A 20,806-nucleotide genomic window follows, 5' to 3' on the forward strand; every position below is an offset into this window, starting at 1 on the left:
GAGCTACGGAAATTCGGGGCGGCCTCGCCCCTCGCCCAGCTCCCGGGGCGGCTCCGGAGCGCTGAGCGCTGCCCTGGGGCATCACCGCGCCCGCCCCGCGCCGCCGCCGCGCCGCCGCCCCCAGTCTCGGTGCCGGTCCCGGTCCCGGCACGACGCGGGAAGCAGCGGCCGCCGAGGCCATGTGGGAGGGGCGACGGCCACGTGGCTGCCATGGCAACCGGCCCTGCCCCCAGGAGGCGGGAGCGGTGGCGGAGCCGGGGCTGCCATGGCCGGGACGCTGCTGGCGGTGCTGGCCCTGCTCGGCGGCTCCCAGGTGCGCGGTGGCCGCCCGGGGCTTCGTGCCAGGGCCTCCGGTTAGGGTGGGCAGCGGGGAGGGCCCGGCGGGGCCGCTGCGAGGGGCGCGCCCGGGGCGGAGGTGCGGGGACGCCCCGGGACCCGCCCGCTCTCGGTGTCTTCCGCGCCGCCTGTGGCTTGTGGGCTCCGGGTGGAGGCTGCGGCACTGGGCGGCTTCGCAGCACCGCCGAGGTAGTGCCTGCGCGGGGCGGCCCCTTCCCGGGGTTCCTGGCGGCGTGCTGCGCCCCAGCGGGGTTAGAAGGGGGTTTGTGGGTGACTGACTTCCCGCTGGATGCTGGCAGGCGTTCTCCTTGCTTGACGGCTCGTGGGTTTCCTTCGTGTTAGCCCGGCCTGTCCGTCCGCAGCAATGTGCCATCAGTGTGTCTGTCCCCTGGCCCCGGCAGGGCGAGGGGCACAAGTGTCAGGTAGCCCTGGGCCTTTAGGGTCGGCCGCGTTACTTCTTAGCTCTGTGCTGAGTGCTCTGCTTCAGTGCTTACTTCCCCTGTTCTGCTGGAAAATAGAACAAGAAGGTGGAAGATTGTTTATTTCTGTTATTGTTTAAAATGTATACGTTGACCCGAATCTGACTGTTCCTGGCATTTTACACTTGTCCATTTCCAAGGTGTCGTTTTCATTCTTAACCTGTATTTTTTTTCTTATTTTCACATCTTGAAGTAGCTACTGAATCTGGTGCATTTGGAACCTTCTGTACTATCTTTCTCATTTTGGAGAGTGATTCACAGATATTAACAGCAGCTGTGGTGTAAGAAATTTCAGGGTGTGTGTTTTGCCTTCTAATTCCAGAGTTCCCCAGTCCAAAGGAGTTGATTAGCTAATTTTCAGATTGTTGAAGCTTTCCAAACCCCTGGCTGCAAGCCTGCTTCTATTTATCTGTCTTGTTAATTTAAATTGAGTAAATGAATTTATGATGCTTTTACTTTCAGCTGCTCTTTCCTTTGATCCCACCCTCAATGGAATTTAACTACTATATATTTATTTTGTATTCTCAGGTTTTAAAAGCAAAGAACTCCTCTCATTGGAAGGGAGAGCAACCGATGTACAAGCTGGACATAGGCTGGCCTAAAGCTCCAGAATACTTCACTGGCCAAACATTTTGTGTTGCTGTTGACTCTCTCCATGGTTTGGTCTATGTAGGACAAGTGAGTGGAAATACCATATTTCTCTCTGTGTTGTTTTTGTGGCTTTTTGCCTTTAAAGCATCTGGTTAAGATTAGGATATATATGTGTATGTTTATTTACATATATTTAGATATTTATATATGTATGAATAATGATCCTGTCAAACTCAGAGAAAATATAAACAGAGCTGTCTCTGCTATATCTATTTTTTCTGGCAGTTCTGGCACATTTGTTTGTGGGGTTTTTTTAAAGCTTTACATTTCTGTGGTATGAATGCATGATCCAACTTAACTGAGTTACAGCAGCTTGTTCCCTCAGCTGTAAGATAAAATGTGATTCTGGGGCAACTGAATCTTCCATTCTTTGAGGCCTTGTCCCATGAAATCAAAACCACACAGCTCTTTCAACCAGTTAGAGTACTTGGAGGTAAATTATTTCCTCTACCCAGATCCATGTGTGAGTATCTCTAGGCTATGGATAAGACATTGTCTCCATGGGATATGGTGGGAATGTCGTGTAAAGCACAGTATGAGTATTTGAGTGCCATGCAGCTGATAAGCACTGTTGCAGTTTCTCATGCCCATTACATTGGGCACACTTTTCAGCAGGAACACAAAATCACAATTCAAGCTGAAGACCAGAATAGTTGCAGGCACTTGGCTGCTCTGAAGGCTGGACTCAATGTGATGTGACAGTCTAGACTGACTGGAAGGTTTTTCATACTAAATTTAGACCCATATCTCTTTTTCCTTTTCTAGCTGGAAAAAGAGTTCCAGCAGACAATCATGTCAGGAGATTCTTTCAATTCATGAAACATTGCAAAAACTTCACAAAAAGGAATTTTAAACTGTAAGATTACTTACTTAATATGTTTTCTTTAGAACTTTTTTTACCTTTTCAGCGGGGAGACAATGTGCCAAAGGTACTTGTATTCTCAGAAGAAGGCTATTTTCTTCATTCCTGGAATGATACAGTTGAAATGCCTCATGGTATCTTTGTATGGAACACTGCAATAGGAAGTTCAATATGGATCACAGATGTTGGAACAGGTATGCATCGTGGTGATATGAGAAATATTCAGAGGGTAAGAAAATGTAATATTGTTTTAAAAAACTTACTTAAGTCTCTCAAGCAATTCTGAGATAGATTTGTGCTTTACTTGATATGAACAAACTTCTCATGTGCTGCACAAAATAGTCTGAAGTTTCATGAGTGGTGCTGTGTGTCTGCTTAGAGCTGCTGAGCTTGGTCAGCACTCCTCCCTACCACCCAGAAATATCAGGAAAAAAAACCCTGATAGACAGAAGTTTAGCCTGGCTAGACCTAGGTTTAGTGATCCTAATATAGTGGATGAATAGTGTCACAGCCTGTGGATTTACTAACCCACTGTCATATAGAATTTTAGAATTTATTATAGAATTTTGTCTGTTAGATTTAAAACATATTAATATCACTTACTTTTGAGTATCAGATCTTCAGTCTTTGCAGTCAGTTTTAATACTTACATTTTGTTTTAAGATGCTTTTGCACTTTGTTTTTTCCTTGATTCAGGGAAATACGGACACACGGTGAAACAATATAGCCCTTTGGGTAAACTTATGCAGGTCTTGGGCACACCTGGTAATGCTGGTTCAAGTTTGATTCCCCTGCAATTTGATCAACCAGCAGATATCTTTGTGGAGGAAACTGGAGAAATCTATGTTGTTGATGGAGACGGAGGAATGAACAACAGATTGCTCAAACTATCAGATGGTATGGAAAAAGGAACTCTTGCAGTAGTTGACCACTGAAACTGGATTTTAAATAACATGGCTTGGGAATATTTTTAGGCGAGTACTGGGCAGAACTGTCATTTAACTTTAGCTTGAAGACCTTATTGAATCAGAACCTGTTTTACTGCTTGCTACTTCAGGAGAAATCTCCTAGTCATTCGTGAGAAGAGGCTGAGAGAGTGACTTTGTTCAGTGTCCTGGTTACCCCAGGACATTCAGTCTCCAAGAAAGAAAGCTAAGGGGGATTCTTATTACTGTCTTTAGTCACTAAAAGGAGGCCATAGAGAAGACAGAAGCACATTTGTTTTGAGATATACAGTGAAGAATGAGGAACACAGAGCAAAAGATTCAAGAGGGGTGAATTTCTGTTTGATTTTTGTTAGAAAGCATTCAGAGGAAGGGTAGTCAGATAGTGTATGACAGGGTCATCCAAAGATGGTTTGCACTCTCCATTCCGGTAGATGCTCAAAAACTGATGAGTTATGGGCAACTTGATCTAGCTTAAGAGTTGGATTTTTTATCAAGGCTAGTCCTGCTTTGAGGAGCAGGTTGGACCAGGCAGTGTCTGGAGGACTTTTATACTTAAATTGTTCTGTGATTCTAATTAGCTTGCTCATACTCCTCCATTAGGGCAGTGACTAAAGAGTCTGCACATGTCCACAGGTGGAATAAGTGGAGGAGCTACTGTTTCTCCATTTTCCTATCAAAAAGCAGATACTTTCCTATTACTTAGTTTGCAAAATGGTAAATTGTTAAAAGTGAAAACTTCCAAGTAACAAGTTTTAAAAATCAATTTAGGAAATAAATGAATAGCATAATTGGCCAACTTATTTTTTTACCTTTTTGTATTTTTTTTAATTCCGTGTTTAACAGAACCTTGGATTATGGCTCTTGTGTATTACTGGCTACATTTTTGTAACCATAATCATGAAACCACTAATAACAATCCAGTTATCACTGTAGTAGTCATGTTTTCTCTGAGATTTATGTATTGGGAGTACTGTGTTTAAACAGTTTAGAAATCTCACCTTTTACAAACTATCCAAAGTAACTTTGCAAGAGATTGACTTAAAAACTGGTTTATTTGTTGTTTTCTCACTGTGATTTTTTTTACTTTTATTTTTCATGGGGCTCACTGTTCAGACTACAAAGAGTTATGGCTGACTGGATCAAATGGGAGTGGCATTGGTCAGTTCAAGATTCCTCACAGTGTAACAGTGGATGCTTTTGGACGGGTAAAGAATTGAGGAAATTTTTTTATTTCATCCTCCAGCAGACTTGTTTATATGTATTTGAACAAAACAAAGCATATTTGTTTTTTGTTTAAACTGTTGTGATCTGTGTCACTTTGTGGGGTTACAGTTTTCGGTGTGATAGTCCTGAGCTGATGTTTCATAGTGCAGGTTCTGTGGAAGCAGCTGCCTCCAACGTTAACACCAGGATCCTGACCACTTACACTGTCAGTGTCCATGCAACAACAGAGTGTTCTTCCTGCAGGTTGCCATTGTGAGACTACGGGAGAAGCATGTTCTGTAGTAAATAAAAGCACTTTTGTTTCTTCATGTAGAAGCAGCAGCCTGCTCGGGCCATCCTGACCTTGATTAACAGCTCTTCTCCCATGGGAAAGTACATACCAAAGGATTAAGTCCAGCCATAAATATCTGTGCTTTGATGTAAAACCCAGAAAACTGGGCAGTGAATGTGTGGGATGAATGATAAGAGCTAGAAACATCGGCTCTGCTCTTTTTGGTTTTTTGTGGTTTCTTTCTCTCTCCTGCTGGCTGGCTGTGTAGTTGATCCTAAAACTTGCTCACAGAAGAAGCACAGAAATACTCAAGTGTGTTTATTAAAGACAATCCTGCTAGATGACAAAGTGATGGTCCATTACCCTCAGTTGCTACACTTCAAGGGACTTTAATTTCATATTTTGAAATTCCAAATAACCTTTAGGTGATAGTGAGGCTCTAGCTAGGTTGTGGACATTATTCTCTTTTACATGCAGCTCAAGGCATTCCAAGAGTCTGCTTCTGCCAGGCATTAATTGTAAGTCTGGCTTTTGGTCTTCTGGTCCTAGAGAGGAGTTATGCAGTCATTTCCTAACCTGTTTCAGGGAAAATAAGATTGCTTCACTAAAATACCACTGGTTGAAGCTAATTCTGCTGATGCTGTCTGAATCAGAATAAGAAGTGTATATAAAAAGCAATTCTCTGCCAAAACTGGCAGAGTGGGAGAAAAAAGAGGAGGAGCATGGTCACTTTACGCTGCAGGATAACCGTGAGTTTATTCATTCAAAGACAGTGACTGGGATAAGCTATGATTTTACTGCCAACATAGTGTGGACCATCATTTTAAGTTGAGAATTAATTGTTTATTCATAAGAAATCTAAGACAATGCTTTAATAGTGCTTCATTTAAAAACAGTGATGAAAGGTCTAAGTTTATGTTTACTGCTTCCTTTTTGGTGATACCCCAGAAAAGTCATGAAGTTTACTTACCAGACTTATGACTTGTCAACAGCTAAAACTTCAATGATTGTTGTACAAAAAAATGCCTTCATTGGAACTGTCTAGTGGTATTACTAGCTTGCAATGTTTGTGAACCCAGTTAACACAGGGTGGGACAGAGACAAAACTGGTTAGACAAAACCAGCTAAACATGCTCTAAGTGTTTAAATGGCTAAATATTTGTAGTAGTATTAGGCATGTCAGGAGTGTTTGCAGATCACAATCATGAAATGAGACTACCATTGGAAAAAAATGCAGGTGACAGACCTTTAGACAGATCTTCTGAATTTAATAGGTGGAAATATGTCCTCATTGTAGGGATAAAAATCCTACCAAATATGTCATATAGCTACAAAAAAGAAGAGAAGGGGCTGATTTCTCTGTTAAAGTAGAATAAAATAATTTCTGTTTGTTAACTTGTAGGTCAGTTTTGGTTTATATCTGGCAGTCTGATCTATTGATTTAGTTTTGAATGGGAAGGTATGCATTCTTCCAGGGTACAGTCTTCCATTTTTACTACAGGGAACTTTGCTCTCATAGGAAACAAATGCATTTAATTTGTTCTCTTTGTTGACAGCCATGACTTTTCTTTTTGATAGGTATGGGTTGCAGACAGAGGCAACAAGAGAATCCAAGTTTTTGATAAAGTCACAGGAGAATGGCTTGGGTCTTGGAATGGCTGTTTTTCAGAAGATGGACCCTATTCTGTCAGGTATTGCTGAACAGTTCTAGAAGCACACAATTATGTAAATAAGGTGTACTCTTACTGGTGAATTAAAATGTTGATATTTATGCCTGCTGACAAGGAGTTAACCAGTGAAATAAGGTGCTGGGTTCCTAACGTGTGCAAAGATCTGCACAGTTGCATCTTGACAGGGAAATCCTGGCTTTATAGCAAGCCCTGTAGATTTGAGTGCAGGATTGGGAGATTCACTTTAAAGTTGTTATGTTATTAATATTACTCTGTTGCAGCTTTTACAGGAAGAAATATTTTCTTGAACAAGTATTCTGTAGCATGTGTCTCAGTAAGCAGCCATATGAAGAGCAAGGCTTACAACTTAATTCCCAATGTTACATTGCATTTTGTTTTGGTCATAGCCTTCAAAATCGTGATTGTTAAAGAGATTTTGTTTGTGTTAAAATGAGGTGCCACATGGAGTTCATAGTTCAAAAATATGTTTATCTTTCACAGGTTTACTGCCGATTACAAATACCTGATTGTAGCTCAGCTGAATATCAACCGGTTGGCAATCTTGGCAGCACCTCCAGTCGGCTCCATTGGGGACTGTGCCATAGTCCACAGCATCCAGCTGGCTGATGAAACCAAACCACACCTTGTGGATGTAGACATGAGGAGTGGAGCAGTCTATGTTGCAGAGATTGGAGCCCAGCAAGTACAAAAATATGTACCCTTAAGCTGATGGTTTCCCACAACTGCTGTGGCACAAGCTGTGTGACATCTAAGACCTATGACCTCATTTCCTTGAGTTCTTTTTGGATTGTGTTTCCTTAGACAAACGCAGAACTGCACAAGTGCTCCCAGAACTGTCAAACTAAGACTCTGGCCTAGCTGTTCTGGAGTTCTGGAGAAATACTTGGTGTTGAGCTGTTACTTGTTTAAGTAATTGTATTGTGACTTTTACTTATGTTCCAATTATAAAATGATAAGCATTTTAATTTTATTACATAAAACTTTATAAACACAACTGTTCATGTTAAATGTATAGAGCCAACCTGGGGCTCTGCTTAGACTGTGTTTGTTGTTAAATGGTCAGAAATGTCTAAAAGAAATTCTATAAATTATTTCCTGAGAGAAGAGCACTTCATTGCAATGTTTCTGCACTTTGTTTTCTGAATGGTTGTGCTGATACTGTCCAAGAGAGAATATAAGGATGTGTCACAATGTTAAATTAGATGCTGCTGGATATTGGTGTCAGTACTGGCATCTGCCTTAGGTGGTTAATGACATAAGTATTGAAATCTGTTTTCAGCTCTAGCTAAAGCCATAAAGTCTGTAATAAGCTTGAGCTAAATTGATATTAGACACTTCAAACTAAATTAAAAGTATCTCCACAGCAGCCAAGTACTGATTCTTAACTAAATTAGTTCTTAACCTTATTTGATTTATATCAGCATGAGTTTTCAGTTCCATAAGATTTCATAGTAGAACATATTGAGGTTCAAGTTGTGTAAGTTCCTCAAGAAAAACAAATTGCAATTTGCTATGAAAGTCTTAATCAGCAGTAGGGACTGGGAGACATATGATTTTCTTCTGATTTAATTGAAGCTCTGTCAGTTAACAGCAAAGCATCTGGTTTCATTTATTTCCAGAACTCAGACTTCATCAGCTTCGTTAATGTGTAGAGTTAAGTTTCTTACACTATATTATAGCAGATGTCTCTAAGCTCTGTCCTAAAAAACCTGCTTCTCTATTCCCAGAACAAAGTGGTTCTCCTTTGTTTGCATGTTGCTACAAGATTTTAAGTTCACTTTATAGCGTAGAGGGAACCAGGTATGGGAAAAATGAGATGGGGAAAATGGCATGGCAGAAATGAAACCGTGTATAACTGATTACCATGGTAAAACTGTGGATCCACATTCCATATTTTCTAGCTCTTGGAAAAACATGAGAGGATTTTTGCTGTTTCCACACATTTATTCTACTGTGTGGATTATTTTAATACTAATTACCAGCTAAGAGATGTTGTTTTTTCTACTTTCTTAGAAAGGGAATATGAAAATGGAATTGTACTGATGGGAAATACCTACTTCAGTGAATATTGTCAAAAGCAAATGCTACTTAATTTGGTAGGTTTCAACCTATGATCCCAAACTTGTGAGTCAGCAGATGGAAAAGCTGTTCAGAAAATTCAGATTCATATTTTCTCTGAAAAGTAACTCAGCTACGGAGCCTGACTGCCTGATTTCAGCACTATGTGAGATTAATGCACTAAATGTGAAAGCTTTGTTGTTGGCTACATCCACAACAATAAGACCAGATCCTACCTGGGGCTGCTCTCACTCAAGCCTTAGAAGCAGAACTTTAAGGTTATACACTAGCCAATATGGTCCATCACTCATGTGGTCTTGAATGGGAGCTAGTAAGCAATGTTTATTTGCTGAAAAAGTAGCAGTACTTCCTCTAGACCAATGTGAGTATGTCCACACAGTGTGTTGTGTGGCTTTTCTAACTAGTTTTTGACTAGCTCAGGGATCTCTGCTCTGTGTGCAATTTAGCTATTTGTTGTCTACACAAGGTGGGTTTATTTTATAAAATTTTATTATAAAATCATGATTTGAGCATATCTTGGTGTGTAGGGGGTCATAGGCATACCCATCTTTCTTCACTACATCCTCTCCTTATTTATTTTTCCTTTGTCACATCCATTTGAAAATAGAACTCCAAGCTTCCTAGGAACATCTTTTTGTGTTCAGTTAAGCAATGTCGTGCACTTTTGGATGTTGACAAATAACTTGTCCAAGTTTCTGCTTGCTGCATGGATCTGCTCTCAGCTGTTTTTCATGAGCTTTTGGCTCCAAGAAATGGGGAGCATCCATCCAGTTTTGTGTGGCTTTACTGAAATAGATCAAGGTGCCAAAATGTGCCTAGCCACTAGGCATTTGGGTATCTGTGATAACAAGGGTCAAGGGATGATTATTATTAATAATTATGAGATGCTTAGACTCTATTTTATCTCTGTGTTTATGACTAGACTGAGAAAATGATTTTGTGCACTAACTTGCTAATTTTCTGAATGTTTTCTTATGCATTGCCTTGAAACTGATTTCTGAAGAAATGCATAGCAGGGGAATTTGATAAAATAAATTGAGAGATTTGCATTAAAACACTCTTGGGTGTTTTATTTCTGTACTAATATAAATACACTCCATTGCAATGGATTGCTCTTCCAAATACAGGGCCCTCGGCACTTAAATAAGGTATTTAATAATTTCTGGTAGCAAGATTTAAATGTAATCTAAAATTCCATGTTATCTTTATACATCACTATTTCTGTGGCCAATCTCTTTTGCATTCTGATTTATGTATCAACACAGAGACATAAATATCTCTCATATGTTTCACTCTGAGTAATTAGTAAAATGGAATGATGAGTTACATAAGTGCCAAGTTTAAAAAAGCGTTTAAACTGTATACCCTTATGATGCTAATTGGGAAATGAAAAAGAAACTAACAAAACACTTCTTATACCAAATCAGGTTTTATTTTCAGAAAAATTTACTGAGCAATCTGTCTTGTTTTTAGAAGACCTAGAAGGATTTTCTATGGATTAGAAATACTTGCACAAGAAAAAAAGTAACATACTGCAGTGTTAACTAGATGAGAGAGGAACCTAAGGTGATTGCTAAAACTGTTCAGAAATCTAATTTCAGGTAACCTGTACCAGCTTTTAGATGTGAACAGTAATCACTGGAGTATTTTGCAGGCCTTTTTTTGGGTAAGTACCGAGGTTGTTAACTGGATGGGTTTCCAGGAGGAAAAGACCAGATCACATAGTCCTCTCTCTGCACAGAATCATAGAATGGTTTGGGCTGGAAAAGACCTTCAAGATCGTCTGGTTCCAACCCCTCTGCCATGGGCAGGGAACTTTGCACTAGATCAGGTGGCTCAGATCATCCAACCACACTTTGAGCACTTCCAGAGATAGGGCATCCACAACTTGACTGGGGAAGCTGTGACAGTGCCCATGATTGTTTTGTGATGCTCAACAGCCTTTTTTTGTTTGTGTGTTCTCACAGTCAGAAACTTATTACTGTATTTGGCCAAAACAGGAAATCAGGTTTGTGCTATGCAAGATCAGGTCAGTGAGGCTGAGCACCTCAATAAAAGCTGAAGGGGAGGGTACAAAAGTATGTTTGTGGGTCTGTTCGTTGCTGGGAGTTCACTGCCTCTTTGGCTAAGTTCTCTGCCTTACAGTGGTTATTAACTTTTAGAAGCATTCAGTAGTCACTTATCTCAGTCAGCACTTACTTTCCTGACAGTTTGTATCCCGAGAAGCCTTCTCAAGTGATCCATCAGCCAGCAGTGTTTGCAGTCACTCATATTGCCTGCACCCAACGTAAGAGGGCACCAAACCCCTGCTGATGCTTGGGGTACTCTGTGTGAGGACAGACCTAACAGCTGGTGCTTCCTGAACATTTTCAGTAAGTCAACAAATATAATTAATTGCTCCAGACTTCCTTTCTCTTTTCAAAATAGACTGCTTTAAGCATAAGCTGATCATAGAATCATAGTAATTTTGCCCTATTATACTGGATTTATGTCCATCTTTTATTTCCATGGTTTTCCTAGAGAAAAAAAAAATCAGTAATTCAGTGTCCAGAGACAACATATTATATTGTGAATTGATTCTTGTAGTCCTTCCATCCTTGGTTTCAATTGAATTAAAGTGATAGGTTGCTTTGGAAACATAGTTATTTATAACAGTATAACTGTAGAGAATAATTATACCAGGAGAGCAATGCCAGTATGTTTCCCTACAGAGGTGACCCTGAGTAAGATTAGAGCTAAATTTACTTAATCTCATTCACCAATTTTATTCTACCCCTCCTTTCTCAGCCTTTGATTTAAAAAAATCTTGCTCTGGTTTTGTATTAATATTTTATTCCGCTCCTTTGGGAGATTGCATCTGCAAAAACTGTATTTTCCAGTAGTTGCCATAAAAAGGTTAGAACACAGGCTGTTCTTCAGGTAAATGATTCAATATTGTTGAATCATTCAGTCTTTCAGTGTTCATAAATCATTAAATTCATGTTGCTTATATGAAATTTTAAAGTAGGAGCATATGAATTCATGCACACAGGATGATTTGTTACTGCATTAAAGCCAAAGTAACACTGATACAAATGAGATATTGAATAGACATTCTTCATGCTAGTATCACATGTTTCAAGTCTTAGGAAACCACATCTAATTGTGTAACTGGATCTGCAAAACAGAGGTGAAAAATACTGCCCAGTTACAACTGGAATAAGCCTGGTAATTCAGTCTCAACTCTGAAGGAATCTCTTATAAACAAATTAAGACTTGAGAAATCTCTTAAATCTCTTGAAGAGTCTGTGTAGTTAATTTTTTCCTAGCAGTCAATAAGTATTGGGGACACTCTATATTTAATCTGGATTTATTTGTTTTCAACACCCTGTGTTCTGTTTCCAGGTAGCTTAGAGATTTAATATGGCTTTTTTTTTTCCTTATCACCCATGGAATCATTTACAGATGATGACTGAGTCATCTCTTTCTCTGCTCCTTATCTAAAACATATAGTTCAGAAAACTTGACTTGCAATGGAAAACTGATAAGACTATCATTTCAAAATGTTTTTGTAGCACGTTTTAATAAAAACAAACAAATGCAGAAGAATGTTTTCTGTGCTACAGGAAGTCTGAATATTAGCTTGCCAGCACTAAACCTATCTGTGTGCTGTACAGGAGTAATGCTATCCCCCACATGATTTGGTGAGGCTGAATTTATTTCTACTACTAGCTCTCAGTACAGTACTGTCTCTGACAGTTGTCAGAGAATTGGGTGACTTCATGGTCAAGGTGTAAAGGTGTAAGAATAGACCAGAATGGATATAGAGTTTTTTATCACTCTTTGCTGGTGAAGCGCTTAACAAAATTTTCATGCTGTTAACATTTTTTGACAGGATCTTATTCAGAAGATGTGGCTGAATGTAAGTGTCAGTAAATGTCTACTTGAAAAAATCTGATAAGTTACTAGCAGGTGGTCAGTTCATTAAGATCATTAAGTATTTTCAGGAGATTTCTGAGATACTAACGTGCTTAGAACTGCATTAGTATCACAGGAGAGAAAAAAAAAGGCAAATATGGTTCAAAGAAAGAGAAAATCCACCACACACACAAACAAACAAACAAAAAAAAAAACCCACTACACCTGTGTGTGAGATTTCTGTAGAGGTTCAAAAGAATTAAAAGAATTGATGACTGTACCTTGCCAATTGACATAAACCATAATGAATGAGTACTGTATTGGATATACAACTATGAAATCTATTACAACTCTTTGGAAGAATCTCTAAGCACGTATGTCAGGATGATCTGGCTAATAAAGTTTGCTTAAATCTTAAAAGGGCTTTTAGCAATGTCTGATGACAAGTGTCCAATTGTGTGAAATGAAAAAGAAGGGCTAATTGTGGAAGACTAATTAAAATATTATAAATGAAGTTAAAAACTGGTTCTGTGCTGGTCAATCTATTGATAAATGTTCTGGAAATTAATTTGGAGAGTCAGGGACAGAATTTACTAACAATACTAAGCAACTCAGGCTTGAGAGTAAAGACAAAAGCTGCAAAGAGTTGCAGAATATCATGAGATTGAATGGGCAATAAAATAGAAAAAGAAATATAACACTGATAAATATAAAATCAGGTACAATTAGTAAAAATATGTCCAATTTTATACACTGTGATAGCTTTAATATATACTGCCATTCAGGAAATTATTCCAGCTCATAAAAGATGATTCTATGAAAATACCAGCTTCCAAACTCAGCAGCAGTCAGGAAACAAAGAGAATATGAACAGTACTAGGAAAGTACCAGCTGATCAAACAGAAAGCTTTGCAATGCAGTTATGTGAATTCCTAGTGCATGCCCATTTGGAACAGTACAGGCAATTCTGCCTCTTCTTTCCCCTTCTAATCTCAGGAAAGCTAAAGCAGAAATAGAAATAGTAGAGCAGGGGAAGAAAAGTCTGTTAAAAACCCTTGGCTGTATGCAGCTGCTGTGTGGGGTATTGTCAGCATTTCATCACGAAAGGCCTCTGCATGAACATAGCTGCTATAGCCCCTATAGCTGCTGCTGTGAACCTGTTTGGCTTCAGAGCTTGGTGAGGATGTACAGATGGCTGGCATGCCACGGAGGGGTGGGGGATACACATGGGCAGGGACATGTCTGTGGTATTTTCTGAGACCCCCATGGAAGGGAGGAAATGATGAATCTGACCCCATGTTCTTAGAAGGCCAATTTATTCTTTTATGATCTATATTATATTAAAGAATTCTATACTAAACTATACTAAAGAGTAGAGAAAGGATACAGACAGAAGGCTAAAAGATACTAATGAAAAACTCATGACTCTCTCCAGAGCCCCGACACAGTTTGCCTGTGATTGGCCAATTAGTAAAAACAATTCACATGAAACCAATGAAACCTGCACCTGTTGGTTAACAATGTCCAAACCACATTCCAAAGCAGCAAAACACAGGAGAAGCAGATGGGATAATATAATTTTCCTTTTTCTCTGAGGCTTCTCAGCTTCCCAGGAGAAGAATCCTGGGCAAGGGCATTTTTCCAGAAAATATGGCGGTGACACATGTGGTGTCTATTATGCAGGACAAGTTAGCCTGAAAGGAAGATAAGACTTTGCAAGTATCTAACTTTTAGTGGTGAAGGTACTTCATGAATAGGACATGCAGTCACAAAGTCTTTGTCTTACTGAAAGTCAAAAGGATCAGCGTTGCCCTCATTCCAGTCTGATCACCTTTGATGTTCCTCCCAAGGGTCATGCTCTGGGTGCCTGTGCCACCTGTCCATCATCCCATAGACAAAAAGCACTGTACTCTCTGCATCAGGTACTAAAATATAAAATAAAAAAAAATTTTTTTGGTAACACATCTTCCACAGTCTAACACACAAACACAAGGTAGCACAAGCTAATTTTTGTCGGAAGATTGGAGCCCTTGAAGAATGTTGTCATTCAAACGAAGGTGCTCTTTCAATGTTTTAATGATTTCCAGCCAAGACACAATGCTGATGGTTGTGCTGGTTTATCTCATGTGCATTGGTGTAGCTGGAACCAGCAGGCAGAAGATGACTCTTGGCTCCCAAAGAGGCCTCTTACTGCAATGTTTGTGGCAGTGGGTGACTGGTCTGCAAGCAAATACCCATAATTGTCTCTACAGAGATGCTGTAAAAGAGAGAAAGGAATCATATTAGGAATCATACTAGGCATGTGCTTCAACATGTGTATAAATCTTACGGTGGAAAAATGTCTTTATTCAATTAAGGAGGAGACCTGGATGTCAGGGGGAAGGAGAGGGGAGGGATTCTCCCTTGCAGAGTCCACCCAACTCTGTAATAAGGCTTGCCCCATCTTACTTAATGCCCAGTCTAATTTCAGAGCTTTTAGTAATGAAAACTAGAAAATTGTTATAAGAGCAGGAGATTTAATTATAAATAAGGATTGCCATGATTAGCCTCCAAGCTGTTGCCTTAACAAGGTTTTGTGATGGATGATGCTACCAGATGAAAACAGAAAGTCTGAACCATATTTAAGACAATAAGCTGAAGGAGTTAAAAATATTTGGGATGACTTTAGAGGTGGTACCTTGCAATTGATTTTACAATGCTTGCCAGTGTTCTAACAGGGATGCATGGTACAGCAGACAGCTCCTGATTTTCCTGATTGCCCAATCTCCTTGTCATAGATGTCCTTCTTTCTCATAGAGTCAGGAGGAAATACAGGCCACAAAAAATATTTACCAAACATCTTTTATAAATTAAACTATTATTATTAATAGATTCAATTTACTATTTTCTTTACAGTTAAGTGTGATGGTCTGACCCATGATGATCTACCTCCAGAGCTCACACAGCTGCAAAGGGCTGTCACAGACAGTTCCCACCATGTACTTACCTTCTCTTTGTCCTGCTGCTTTCCAGTCACAATTCCTCCATCCTCACACAGATGTTGGCAGTGCACAAATCTTTTTCCCTGCACAACTCCCCAGCAGTACACAGGAGAGGAGGACGGATTGCATACCAGGAAGCCCTGGAGGGGCTTATATTTAAAAAGTCTTTCTTTTTTTTAAACCAAGCATTGCAAAGAAAGGCACAGCTTACCTAAAAAGGCAGATTTGCTGGCACTCTAGGAGAGTCCACCTCTAAAGCAGAGCTGGCCACCAGGAGTCCACCAGAAGGTTCCCAGATGCTGTGAAACCCTTGCAGCTCTGCAGAGCAGCCATGTAAAGTCTGGTGTGTCCCAGATGCTTGTGCCTGTGCCCTTCCTGTCTCACACGGAACCAGAGGGCCCTTCAGTCACCATGGCTGCTCTCTGAGCAGCACCTTCCTTCTGCAACACAGGAAGCAATCACACTCCCTATGTAAAACCTATAATGATCTGCAGACACAACTTTTGCAAGGAGAAATATTATCTCGTTAGCACATTTGTGGCAGTTTAAAAGCCTTTGAGTATGCAAGGCCTTATGTAACTTCTTTTTTTTTATCAACTTTCTCACTAGATATAATAAAGGATATCACCTTCCCCAGCAAATTTCAATTTGCTCAAGATGCTGTAACAAATTTCAGATTGTACAGATTGCATATTGTATGTATCCTTAACACAAACACACACACACTCAGGTATACAGATAATATATCAGGAGAGGTGTGCAGCAGATGCAGTATATATAATCTAACATTCATACATATGTATGCCATTTTAATTTAATTTTTATTGATCTAGTCTGGGTCCAAGGCATGCTGGGACCCAGAGAGAGTGGTAGCAAATGCTTCTATAATGAAACTTCCTAAGCCACCCAGCATCAGCAGTGATTCCCTGCTGTGCTTGCTCTGAACAGAGACAGTCCTTGCCCTTGAGGTCTTCCCCAAGGAAATGGGCTGGTATTAAAGAAAAGCAATATATAATTCAGTAAGACAATCTGAAACTTCCATCCTTTCAAAAGGAGGTCTGATTTGGTGTGAGGGATCCATTAGACCAGCTCAGGTGTCCCAAGGAATGCTATTGTGCCAATCTAACTCACTGCAGTAATTATAGTGTATGAGTTTGAATGGATTTTATTACATCCTTAGTTCTCACTCCTTTGCTTGAGAGAAATTTTAGCTAGGATAAGAAAGGAATAATAGCTGCTTGACCCAAAATCTTTATCAGAGAAGAAACATTTGCAGTTTGATCTAAAAATCTCAAACCCTGTGTAATTTCAGAAGAAAAAGAAACAGCACTTGGCACTACACAATACAGGAGATAAAAGCCTGCACGTTGCCAAGAGGGCATGACATAAGAACACTGCAGAAAATGAAGCAGTGGGAAAATTAATAGAGAGGAAATTATGAGCACCTTCTAAAAAGTTTTATTATAAACATACCTCTTAGCCCATGGAAGAATTTCTTTTTCACTGCAATGTGGTTAGAGGTGAATCCAAGTAAACAGAACATTCAAAACTTAAGTGGAACACAGTGGCATTTCATGGAAGTACAAATCAATGACACAGGCTGGAAATGTATCCTTTTTGTCAGGCAAAGATTTATACAAGCCTAGTCAAATTGATGTGGTTCCTGGTGCACACATTTCAAGAGCTAGCACCAGGATAGAGCTATCCCTAGGATAGCAGTCTCGAATCTCAAGTGTAAATTAGATCCAAATCAGGAGTGGCAATTGGTAACATTTAAATAAACACATCAACAGGCTGATAATCTCACTGCCCATCCCTCGCTAGCCCATGACTCCTCTCTGAGGGTGAGTAACAAAACCGGGTACATCCTCTGAAATGAAATAATTAAATGGGCTGAATCCTGCATGGCTGGGTGTTCAAAATGCAAATACTGCTGCTTTTTGAAATTCAGCAGAGAATTTATTAGCCTTTTATACAGATAATCAGATGCAGTGGGGGAGGGATGAATGGTAAAATTGAAGCAATACTGGCAACTCAGAAACTGTGGGACAAATGGGATTGGGTTGCTTCATTCCTGTTCTGGGGTAAGACTATTTTAGCTACTGCAGTTGGTTTAATTGCCTGGCCTTAGTTTTTTAAGTGGGTGAAAGCAAACCTGAAGCCTTGTGTTGGTCCCTTATTTTTTTGCTTTCTTGCCTGCTCCACAAAGAAAGGGAATGAAACAAAAGGGGAATCTGACCACTCCTCCTCCAGCCTGGAGAGGTCTCTGGGGGCCCATCAAGGGGTGCTCTGCATCACCCACAGACCACCCTGAGGGGACAGAAGGGAAGAGAGAACAGAACCAGCTCTGGACACTTCTCCCGTTTTTTCTGCAGATGTTTTACTTCAAGCCCAGTCTCAGACCCCAAGCTTTGGTGTCCTGTTCCTCTTCTTCAACAAGGCTCTTGAGGAAACTCCCAGGACTGCAGTGAGCTTGTCAAAATTTGAGCTGAATGATAAATAAAGCAAGTCATGTCACCCAGCCAAAACCTTCCAACATTCACCTTTATTAGACATTGGTTTTGTTTACTTTTGACCTCTGAAGTTAAACTATTCAGGCTGAAGTCACCCATGCAATCAATTTCTTTATCTTCGGCTTAAATCAGTGACTTCTAAGAAAGTATATTGTTTTCCACTTATTCAGAAGAATTTTAAAGCAGGCAGAAGCTCTAATACCTTCCTACTAAATATGGCTTTAAATTAAGCAAAGGTCATGTCCCCTGCATGAGATATTTCCACTTGTTATTCCTGTGGAAAATATGTGGATTGAAGCTGTGGCTGTTTTTAAGGGGGGCCCGGCTGAAGGGATTTAGAGAGTCCAGCCACCTTCAGCTACACCGGCACTCCCCTGGCACGAAGCCAGAAGCATGTGCCGACCGTGGGTGGGGTGAGAGGAAACAGTCACCGATATTGAAGCAACCACGCCGCAGGAGTGAAGAAAAGAGACGGCCCTCCTCTGCTGGGTGAATTAACTTGGTTTAATCCAGGGTAGGGGAAGTGCAGGGTGGCCACCCAAAGGTGGCGAGCGGAGGAGGAGCCCCGGGCCCCTCCGGGGGCCAGGTTTTACAGGGAAGGGGTGGGTACACAAGAAACCAATCACAGAACGAAAATTTGCATACATTGAAGACTGATGGGTGGTGTGGATCAATGGGGATAGGTCAGGGGAGGAGCCCAGGCCTACCAGCCAATCACTCGACACCCTAGCTGGAAGATTCTGGAACTTGGGGCGGGGTGCCGGTGATTGGCAGAAGGCCTGGGGAGGGGATACAAGGACAAATAAGGGATAATGAGGGAAAATGAGGAGGGGAAAACCGTGATTGACATAACTGGGGGTTTGAGCCAGACCAACTTGCCAAGCTAGGAGAGGGGGGAACGGAACAAACCAAACACAAACCACAACATCTCCCCCTTTTTTGTTTTAAAAAGAAAAGGAAGGGAGAAAACAAACAGTCCCTTATAATCAGGCGGCAGTTGTCCAGGCTTCCACCGCTCACGCTTTCAGAGTCTGAAGTCGAGGCAGGGTCCTCCTCGACATCTGAAAGCTCCAGATGGTTTATGTTGGCCGCTGAGGCATTCAGCAGAAGTCTCTTAACCAATCCCCACATTAGGGAGCAGGCGATGACAATTGCGAATATAACTAAAACAAAATATAAGACGGACCGAACTATGGACCCGGCCCATCCTGACAGTCCCCAGCCTCGATAAGGAGGACTGTCAGGAGGGTAATGATGATCATCGGGTCCATGCAGGCGGGAGATCAACTAAAAAGAAACAGAAATATAAATTAAGAAGGTCTGGCTTGAGAGGGGGGGGGTCAGGACCGTGGTTAATGGTGGCTCGCCCACCAGTTCCTCCGTTTCCGCCGCCAACACGCCTCTGCTACCTGTGGGACCGGTTCTGGTCTTGCACCCCGCTTAGGGCGGAAGGGCTTGACCCACTTTGATGGAATCCATCTCGGACCTGAGGGAGTGGACACGCAAGCGTATCCCCTACCCCAGGTCACGAGATGAAATGGCCCTTCCGTTTTCCAGGTCTCCGGATCCTTAATGAGGACCGGGGGCCTGGCCCTAGGTCGCAGCTCCTCGTGCTTCCCGAAGTGTCGCACTATGGGCGGGTTGAGATTTTCAAAGGAGCAATTTAGAAAGTTGATAGTATACAACGCCCGTGCGAGACGGATGTGAGGGGACTCCACCTTCACTGCCGAATGCTGTTGCTCCAAAACCCTTTTAAGGCTCTGGTGGGTCCTCTCCACCACGGCTTGGCCTGTCGGGGAATAGGGGATGCCGGTCTTGTGTTCTATTCCCCATTGCTGCAGGAAGCTCCGCAGTTCCTTGGATTTGTAAGCTGGGCCGTTATCTGTTTTGATTACCTTAGGGATGCCCAGGACCGCGAATGCCTGAAGCATATGCTTCCTGCAATCTGCAGCCCTCTCACCTGTGTGGGCAGAGGCAAAGACAGCACTAGAGAAAGTATCCACCGAGACATGTACAAACTTAAAGCGGCCGAATGATGGATAATGGGTTACGTCCATCTGCCACACCTCACAGCTGGACAAACCACGGGGGTTAGCTCCGAGAGGGACGGAAGGGAGCTGGTGGGACTGGCAGTGAGGACATGTAGCCACAATGGCCTTGGCCTGTTCGCGCGTCAGATGGAACTGCCGAACCAGGCCAGGCGCATTCTGATGGAACAACTGGTGGCTGATCTTGGCTTGACTGAAGAGATCAGGGAGCGGGGCCGCTTGAACAGGGGCGGCAAGGGCATCGGCACGCCGGTTGCCCTCCGCTATGAACCCCGGCAAATCGGTGTGTGATCTCACGTGCATGACATAAAAGGGTTGCTCTCGGTGGGAGACCAATTGAACCAATTTGGAGAGCAAGTCGTACAATTTTGGGTTTGACACCTCCTGCAGCACAGCATTTTCAGCTCTGGACACTACACCCGCTACATAGGCTGAATCCGTAACTAAATTGAAAGGTCCAGGGAACCTCTCAAAGGCTCTGACGACTGCGTCCAACTCGGCAATTTGAGGTGAACCTTCAACCTCGGTGACATCGGACTCCCACTCCCGAGTTTGGGGATTCCTCCAAGTCATGACTGACTTGTGGGATCTTCCGGACGCGTCAGTAAAAATGGTCATTGCCTTTAGAGGGGTTCTACTCTGGATCGATTTTGTAGATAACACAAATTCCTGATTGAATAATTTATGGGCCGGCCGATCAACACTAATTTGGCCGGGGTAGCTGTCCAGAGCGAACTGCAAAGATGTATTCGTTTGCAGGAGGCTGTCAATTACCTTTTGTTTTAGGTGGCCCGAATTTAATTTAAGAGGAATGTGTATGCACGCAA

General features: G+C 41.6%; 1 protein-coding gene across 1 annotated transcript; it reads left to right on the forward strand.

The window, feature by feature from the left end:
• The first annotated feature begins 218 nt into the window (after window positions 1-218).
• NHLRC3 (NHL repeat containing 3) lies at window positions 219-12,857 on the forward strand. Its single transcript, XM_066544934.1, has 7 exons — window positions 219-313; window positions 1,344-1,493; window positions 2,375-2,522; window positions 3,025-3,225; window positions 4,389-4,480; window positions 6,349-6,461; window positions 6,942-12,857. The coding sequence occupies exons 1-7, from the start codon at window positions 266-268 to the stop codon at window positions 7,168-7,170; spliced, it is 981 nt and encodes a 326-aa protein (XP_066401031.1). The 5' UTR covers window positions 219-265; the 3' UTR covers window positions 7,171-12,857.
• The last annotated feature ends 7,949 nt before the right edge of the window (window positions 12,858-20,806 follow it).

This window comes from Molothrus aeneus, chromosome 2 (genome assembly GCF_037042795.1).
Source record: "Molothrus aeneus isolate 106 chromosome 2, BPBGC_Maene_1.0, whole genome shotgun sequence".
In the NCBI taxonomy this organism is placed as follows: Eukaryota; Metazoa; Chordata; class Aves; order Passeriformes; family Icteridae; genus Molothrus; species Molothrus aeneus.

Bases quoted from the DNA above. Each gene is read 5' to 3' on its own strand.
- NHLRC3 (XM_066544934.1), top strand. From the start codon at position 266: ATGGCCGGGACGCTGCTGGCGGTGCTGGCCCTGCTCGGCGGCTCCCAG. The intron at 3,226-4,388 runs GTATGGAAAAAG...CTCACTGTTCAG, and splicing joins ATTGCTCAAACTATCAGATG to ACTACAAAGAGTTATGGCTG. The intron at 4,481-6,348 runs GTAAAGAATTGA...TCTTTTTGATAG, and splicing joins CAGTGGATGCTTTTGGACGG to GTATGGGTTGCAGACAGAGG.